General features: G+C 36.8%; 1 protein-coding gene across 7 annotated transcripts; it reads right to left on the bottom strand.

Moving 5' to 3' along the window:
• Positions 1–1,744: 1,744 nt before the first annotated feature.
• On the bottom strand, positions 1,745–6,881 carry LOC147549203 (PKS-NRPS hybrid synthetase cheA-like). 7 transcript variants are annotated; one of them, XM_086669792.1, is made up of 6 exons: positions 6,695–6,817; positions 6,079–6,307; positions 5,699–5,803; positions 4,163–5,619; positions 3,801–4,072; positions 1,745–2,048 (listed from the first exon to the last, which is right to left on the bottom strand). In XM_086669792.1, the coding sequence occupies exons 2-5, from the start codon at positions 6,190–6,192 to the stop codon at positions 3,814–3,816; spliced, it is 1,935 nt and encodes a 644-aa protein (XP_086525918.1). In that variant the 5' UTR covers positions 6,193–6,307; positions 6,695–6,817; the 3' UTR covers positions 1,745–2,048; positions 3,801–3,813. The 7 variants fall into 7 exon arrangements, with proteins under 7 accessions (XP_086525918.1, XP_086525922.1, XP_086525917.1 ...); XM_086669796.1 differs by having other exon boundaries at positions 6,079–6,310; positions 6,695–6,808; XM_086669791.1 differs by lacking the exon at positions 1,745–2,048 and adding an exon at positions 2,281–2,577 and having other exon boundaries at positions 6,695–6,881.
• Between the last annotated feature and the right edge of the window lie 1,449 nt (positions 6,882–8,330).

Raw genomic sequence — 8,330 nt, 5'->3', positions numbered from 1 at the left:
ATTTGTCTCTAGAGTTGAGCACTTAAAGTCCCTTAGTCTCTCTCAACATTCAAATTTTCTAAACTGAAGGGAGGTGGAGTTAGCTTGCTCAACCATAAAGTTTCTTTTCTGTTATCTTGCTTTCCATCTCTACAAGTTGTTGTACCTTTAATTACACGAAGGAAGACCTTTCCTTCCCATGGTTTAACTCTGGAACAGGAATGATGGACCTTTGCGTTCATCTTTCTTTGTAGTTGAGGTTGCTTCCTCCTGTTTCATCTAGGCCTTTCCATCTCTCTATGTTTTTCTTCCTTGTTGTTTGTTCTTTCTTATGTTGAACTTTTTCTATTACCTTCAAATCTTTGCCGTGTTGGTGAAGGGAGTGGTTGGATCGCCAAGAGTGGTAAATAAATTCCTAATCAATGATTGAAGACGCTCTCTTCTTGCCTCGTTTTTTTTTTTCTTTATCTGATCCAATTCTTCTTGTATCCCTACTTTGTTTTCGCCATGGATATGCATCTTTTTTCTTCTTCTTTTACATGAACAATTCTGTTGTTTGATCTTCTTCTCCTGACATGGTGATTTCAAGTTCAAGTAATTCAACAAACTGTTATTGAATTCGTGAAAACGAAGTGTTTAGAGTTGTGAATTTGTGTTCAATGAATGAATGGGGTTGCTGAAGTGACAACTTCATCCTCTAGCGGCAAAGTAATGTTGGGTTATGGTGTCTCCTAGTGCTCTATGAAAAATCTCATATATCTAATGTCTAACACTAGTATCCTCAGGATCTCATGCATAAGCTAAAGATTAACTAAGAGGTTTAGAGGTTTACCTGAATCTCTAATTCCCACAGACTGAATTGACTACTTTGGTTCGAAGATTAAGTGCTCCAATTGTCGATCCTTTACTTGAGACGCCCGGGTAGTCGACTTGATCTCTCGCCTTTTCAGTTAGCTAGAAATTATCTCCGACAGTTAGACGAAGAACACCTTCTTCTTTAGTCTAAACAGATAGCTAGGAACTATTCTCTCTCTCTCTCTCTCTTTCTCTCTCTCTTTACTGGATGTTTGTAGAGAAGGAGATATCTTTGAAATTTTTCTACACTTGTTTATGTTCTAAAGAGTCCCTTAAATAGAATTCCAGGAGTAAGAATTGCTGATGTCAAAAAATGGTTTTCCGTTATATCAGCATGAAAAAAGGAGTTGATGCATGACAGCCTCCGTTATGATGGCATATTGTGTTATGTTAGGTAAGATTCCTGCGTCTGTTCCTGCTTCCAACTCTGGTTCTCCATTCCTTGTTCCTGCTCCTTGCTCCTAATCTCCAAGCTCGTGTTCGTCTTATTCCCGAGGGGGGAAAGCTTGCAAAGGGTTCGAAAACCGCCCCGACGCTCAAGACAATCAGGGTGCTCTTTACAATAAAAGAATGAATATTGATTGATCCTTTTGGGGGGCGAGTTATGGGAACTCTGAGTATTTCTTCTAATGTTTCTCAGGGTAGAAGACGATCTTCAAGGTGTCCTGGAAATTTGGCCGACCGACGACCTTCGTCGAGAAGATGATGAGGTGGTAAGGGGTGATGTGGAAGAGAGAGGTGATCAAATGGAGGAGACAAGGGGAGTCAGTGAGGGATGAGTTGTGTTTTTTTTTAAGTGAATTTTATTTTAACCCCCTAGTTTGTTATAAAATAGTTAGATTGGAGATGAACCAATATTCAAAAGGGAGCAAATTTTGAATTTACAAAATTACTTTTATAAGAAAGACAATTACGGAAACAAAAAAACTACCATTAAAATTAACTGACGGCATTAACAACAGGAAGTCAAATTTAAATTTACAAAAAAAAACAAGAGGTCAAAAAAGAAGCTGGTCACAAAGTAGGGGACCGAAAAAAAATAACTTGTGTATTTACACAACATTACAATATAAGTAAAATTAGGAAAATGGGGCAATGCCTCGCCACAATCCGGGACGAGGTATGTGGCAGCCGGGGTATGTGGCGGGTTGATATTCAGAGAGAGAAAGTAAACAACAAAATCGGAATTGTGGTCTGGCATTCTATCAGGCCTGCTAAAATTAATCAAAACATGAAACAGTAAACAACTAAATGGAAATGCTTTTCAACAAAATCAACCAAAAAAATATGAAGCTATAACGAAAGACACTGTAATTTCATAAAAATAGACAGCCCCCAAAACCACGGAATCGTAGCAGCACCTAAGAGTGCCTTTAACAAAACTAAACATGTGTGTTTCCTTTAGTGATTATTCAGCTCCACAAAAAATTTGAGTTTCAGATGATATCAGTTGAAGTTTTCCAAATGGAAGTATTGCACAAATCACCAAGAATCCCATTAGTTACTTGACAAGTATAGTAGCTTTATGGTTAAAAAAAGAGAGGTAATTAGTCAGTGAGGTTCATAAAACACTTCATCAGAGTTTGTTTAGACTAATAGGAATGAATTGAGCTAAAAAAAACATGCAATCAATTCTGCCATTCACCATGTATAAACTGCCGAAGAACTGCTGCTGAAGATTCTAATATGATCTAAACACTATTTAGAGTTCCCTTTCCTTCTGAAAAGTCGAAGAAGTTATATCTTGCATGAAATGACTAAGAGATTTATAATTTGGTTATATCACACTAGATCCGTTAGTATTTCTTCAAGGTATTCTCGATGGGAGATCGAACGATAACCATTTAACTAATGGAAGAGAAGTGCAGTTTGTGGTTTAAACATTTGAACATGATCCTTTTTCCTCAATCAAGATATGACCCGAATCATGATTAATACCGAATACATAGAGAACCAAATATCAGCAAGTCATAATTGAATGTGATTGGGTTTTTAACTCATTCAAAAAACTAAAAGAGGAAAAACGAAAACATAAAAATGATATATTACATTAACTCAACTTCAAAACAAGTATACACATGCTCGATCCAACTACTACTTGAGGAGTTGAGGGTACCACAACATCAACATTAATAATTACAGCAATCGAGGATTAGACGCCCTTTACCTGCTACTTGTCATGGATAGAAGTTTTGACAAAATAACCCGTAAATATCTATATAATCACAGAATTACTTTCACAAGCCTTATTGAATTCATCATTATAAAAGTTCGATTCAAACACAATTCACATGAAGTACTTGATATTTTTTAGTCAAATAGAAGTCATGTCTTTCTATTCAACTTTCAAAGCGTGGTGTTTCACTATGAACCACCTATATGACAGCACACAACAGCTCTTCTCAGATTATTCTAGTTGAGCTTGTCCGATTTCATTGTTTATTAGGCTTGCATCATGCGTTTGGAGCATACGAATCCATGAACAACGCCCAAGCCTAGCCCGCCTTAAGTCCAGCATAACCGACCCAAAAAAACAATCTACATTCTCTTATTTGTTAACTGTCTTCTCTACTGATTCTCATATTTCAGGTGTGATTGCCCCCATAGGAATCACACATTTGGATTAAGGTAGAGTACTTAATATGCATTCAGGAGATTTTGAATTTATTATCATATTTTTCATTTGAATGTTTATTTGGTTCAAGTTGGAAAAGTGGATTTTGAGTTTATCGCTTTCTAAAGCCGTGGCAGTGACCAACCACTACACATATTGGGAAGTTGGGAACTATTGTAGTTCAAGTTACAATGTAAAATTTGTTTCTCGTTCTTTATTTTGTTGCTTTCTAGTTTAATTTTGTTATTAAAATAAATTTTTCTAAAGCTTCCGCACTACTATATCACAAGCTAAAACAAATGAAAAGAAACCATAACGAATGGCATAGTAGAATACAAGGTATTATATTTACCATGAAGGTCTATTCAACATATGGGAGTTGCAAGCTCTCTCATCTTGTCGACCAGTGACCTTTTTTCTACTTCTGAAGCTTCTATCCATCTGTGTCGCAATAATTGCAACTCGGGAAGGAAATCAAAATCCACTCGATTTTCCAATATAGGGACAGAAGATAACTGCTTCCAATGCGGGTCAATGCTAGAGATCGGGATAGGCCTACTCTCTTGGGCATATTGAGCCAACTCGTGGGCACATGGTAGACCGTGTGTTGTGCGAAGTGCACACCTGCAATGGTACAATTCCAAGAGTTACGCAACATTAATAATACTTTATTAATGTGTTAAGGTTCTTAAGGATTTGCATCATATTACATACCTACAAGAGGCTGAATCAATGCCTACTTTCTTCTTCATCTCATCCACTATAATGTCCATTGCTTTCTGTGAGACATGGAGTCTTATATCTTTAAACGAAGAGACGAGGTGAGTTTGCTTAACCTGAGTCAGGCTCTTCTCAAAAGATGCCTTGATGTTGATATATTCGTCTTGAAACATATTATGCATTCCCTTAAAACCAGCTAGGAAGGTACCATGTGAAGTATCCAACCACGCCTTCGTTTTAGCATGCTCACCCTCTGGTCTTTTCGACGTTGTATTCCCGTAATGCTTTATTTTATTTGTCCATGCACATACAAATTTCTCTTTCTGAATGAACCACTTTTCACATGCGTATGTTACGCACATCCCATGTCTGCCTACCCACCTCATAACAAAGTTACTTAGAGCCTCACTATAGTCAATTTCTGTCTCTGCATGGCAAACATGTTTCCAATCAGAAAAGAAACTTTCCCACTCTTCTTCATTGTCAAATGACTTCCTACAGTTGTCATGTATCTGACTATCTATGTGCGACATGCACAGGATAATGCTGACTCCTGGAAATACTACATTGATCCCTTTTATCAATTCAATCTCTCCATGTGTAACGAAGACAGATGGAGGGTCATGGGGCCTATATATTCTCTTCAACTGGGTCAATGCCCATGCATAGTGCTCTTCTGTCTCAATCTTTAGAAGTGCATATGCCACGGTAAAAGATCTAGCTGTAGAAGTCATACCTATTATGTGAAAGAGAGGCATCTTGAATTGATTAATCTTACTGGTGCAATCAATAATTAACACTGATGGAAAACACTGGGTCAACAGAGTAGCCTCTGGATGGGTCCAAAATATATCTGTCATTTCACCAGACTCGGGATCCTTTCTGTTATATTCAAGGTAGTGATGCTGTGTCAAGAAGGCCATCAATTGTTCCAAGCATGGCATCCCTTGCATGTCACACACTTTTAATCTAGCTTTGGTATTGTATATGGTTCTCATTGTAGAATGGTTCTCCTTATTGTTTTCCTTTAAGGCCTCAAGTATTTGTCGTGGAGTAAGACCACCACTAGCCAAATTCACTACCAAGTCTTCTTCTTCTTTTTTCAAACGACCAAGATACGAATTTCCAGTCAGTGAATCCGGAAGCGTGTGATTGTGGACCCCGCATTTTACAGAAACCTTCCATTTATTAGCTACTCTACATGTACCTTGCAATTTAAAACGACATCCACATTGTTTCCTATCAGTAGACCTTTTCCTTTTAGTATTAATCACAAAACGCTCGCTCTTTCTCCTGTGGCTATAGTAGGAACCACGTCTTTCGCATGAGATATCAATTGATGACCCCTTACCTATTTGGGTAGTCCTAGAAGATGATATAACAAGTACCATGTTGTATTTTCTTCCAACCTCTTGGCACCATTGGAGAACCGCTTCTCGTGATTCAAATTCCTATATACATATAAAACTGATGAGTTAAATGACTTAGTACAACTACATACTGAACTTAAGCAAGAAGAGAAAGTCACACCATGTTTGTCTCAAATTCTTTGCTCCAGTCTATTTCATCAACTGCAACTGTGTCCTCTGAACTACATCCACTTGTAGCAAGATTCTCGAGGGGCATTTTATCCACCTTCAGTGTATAAGGTTGAAACAGAAAATAAGATAACACAGAAAAGACCACACATGAGTTCCATCAGAAAGAGCGGTCGCTTAGTCCTAAGGGAATGTAAGAAATGCAGACCGACCAATAATAGTTGAACTAAACATGTTATAGCAACTACAATTAGTCGACTTTTCTTCCCATATATTACAATCCAACGTGGTTGTTTGGGATCTGGGCTATGCAATTTTACGAAAATGACATGAGAGCCGAGAGCAATAAATGGAAATGGCAAGTTGTGGTACCTCAGATGTGTTTGGTTGTATGTCTTTAACTGGATCTGTAATAACTACTGAAAAAGAATCTTTGGAAGCAATGTCCATTGATGGTGAATCTTCAATAATGTCTTCCTCCTCCATCTCTGAAGTCGTATTTCATTGACCGTTGGTGGGCGGACGTTGTGCAATAAGCAAACAAGTGTGGAAGATAATTACTTTGGATGGTTGTGGATGTTCAGAAGTTCGGCTACCTTCTCTGCTTCACAATTTAATTACTTATTAGCCTAAACCCATAATATCCAACAATGCCTACCTGGTCAAAGAACCCTAGTATCTACCAACACAATTCCAAACTTAATGATTGTAATACGGTAAGATTGAATTTTCATCAGTTATTTGTCAAAGAGGGAGAGATTGTTGCAGGAAACCTAGGGAAATCAACTAATTCGCATAGCTAGGGTTTTGGTGAATAGTACAAAAAGGGATTTCACCTTAGAAAAACAAGAATTGCAGTTTCATGGTTGAGTTTTACTACATGGCAGCCATTAATACCATCAATCGAACAGCATGGAAGCAACATTATGATAAATCGGGTGTTAGCATCATCGATCAGAGAGATAGACGGAGAAAGATAGAGACTTACCGGCGGTGGCCGTTGGCTGATCGTACTTGGGAAGAAGAAGAGGGAATAGAAGGCTGAACCTTCTGTTTTGCGAAGAGGCTATTTGGACGGAACTTTTAGCAGCACTATATGGACGGAACTTCCGTTTATATGGATGGAATTTTAAAGAGAAAACTCAGACTTTAGAGTTATTTCTCAAATGACCCCTAGTTTATGACCAGCTTCCCGCCTAGCCCCCTTGTTTATCGAAATACCCAGATGACCCTCTTTTTGCCGTTACCGTCCATTGACCGTTAAAGTCAGATTTTCTCTTCCAAAGTTACCTTTTTTTAATTCTTTCACATCAACCAACTTTCTCTCTAAAAACTCTTTGTAATTCATCTTCCCCAAATAGTTATTCTCTTTAAAACTTTTTATCTCTCTCTTTCTCATTAGAACACCTCAAACATTCTAGAGAGAGAGAAAAATAACAAAACCGAATTCTAGAGAGGAGAGTTTTGTAAATGTTCATTAGGCTTGCCCGAGAACCAATATCTCGGTCACGTGTTTAATGCCATCTTCTTCCAAATCTTACTTGAAAACGTCCCGGGAAAATAGATTTCAACATGAATCCATAAACGAACCAATACCAGATTGCAAATTGGAAATGGAAAATCTTTTCATATTTTTTCACTAACAAACAATGTTATTTTCTTAACAAATACAATTTGTTATTGAAACTTATCTATTTTGTTTGAAGCAAAATGTGTTTTTCATCTACTTAAGTGTGTTTTTCATGTACAAATGTGGTTCTGTAAATAGCCAAACATTGTTATGTTATATTTTCAGCCAAACAAACGATAAACTTGAAGCTGAAAAATATAAATTTTGTTGGCAGTAAAATGAGTATTTCATTTGCCAAACATACATTTTTTTATGAAATTTGCCAAACAGATATTGATTACTAAAAGTTATACAAAAGATAAAAAGTACTAAGAATAAGTTAGAACATAATGTGTTTTACTATAGCAATAAAAAGTTTTTTCGTTTTCAATTCAATGGTGCCCAACTATGGATTTACATTTCAACAGTGCCCAACCATGAACTCGCTAATTCTAGTCTTCTATAGAAAACCGTAGTGACACGCTTTAAGTCATTCTTCATAAATTTGAAATCGTGACTCGTGTTTATATTCTATTGACGAACGACGAACCTAAATGCCTCCGTACTCCTATGAAATAGCTGACCAGCGCGAGTGAAAATTTTATCACGACCTTCAGATTTGAGAGTCGTCTTCTCTACTGAGTTTGATGATCCCATACGATAATCCATAAGCACTACTGTACTTGACAATATGAAAATGAATTACAAATAAGTTATGTAACATACCGTATGGGAAATGTTGAATGAATTGTCCAATATTTAAGGTACATACATAAATTGTTTTATGCTAAAAAAAAAAAAAAGGAGTTGTGTTAATTATTGTCTGTGTCATGATATTTATGGATACGAAAGATAAAACATTCCCAATACAAAATAAGTAATGATAACAGAAAGCATTATGATAAATAATGATGGTAAACAAAATGAATCGTCTTCCCTACCGAGTTTGATGATTCCGTAGGAAAATTTATGACCGCTATTGTAACTTCCATGTATAAAAATGAATAATGATGGT

This window comes from Eschscholzia californica, unplaced genomic scaffold, assembly GCF_041429995.1.
Source record: "Eschscholzia californica isolate CP2 unplaced genomic scaffold, dmEscCali1.0.p SCAF_3, whole genome shotgun sequence".
NCBI classification, from domain to species: domain Eukaryota; kingdom Viridiplantae; phylum Streptophyta; class Magnoliopsida; order Ranunculales; family Papaveraceae; genus Eschscholzia; species Eschscholzia californica.
Note: the sequence above shows the minus strand (reverse complement) of the source record. Positions and strands in the feature narration are given on the sequence as shown.

Coding starts and splice junctions, on each gene's coding strand:
- LOC147549203 (XM_086669791.1), bottom strand. CDS start 6,192: ATGGAGGAGGAAGACATTATTGAAGATTCACCATCAATGGACATTGCT. Junction 5,804..6,078: donor TACAACCAAACACATCTGAG/GTACCACAACTT, acceptor TATACACTGAAG/GTGGATAAAATGCCCCTCGA. Junction 5,620..5,698: donor AAGAATTTGAGACAAACATG/GTGTGACTTTCT, acceptor ATATGTATATAG/GAATTTGAATCACGAGAAGC.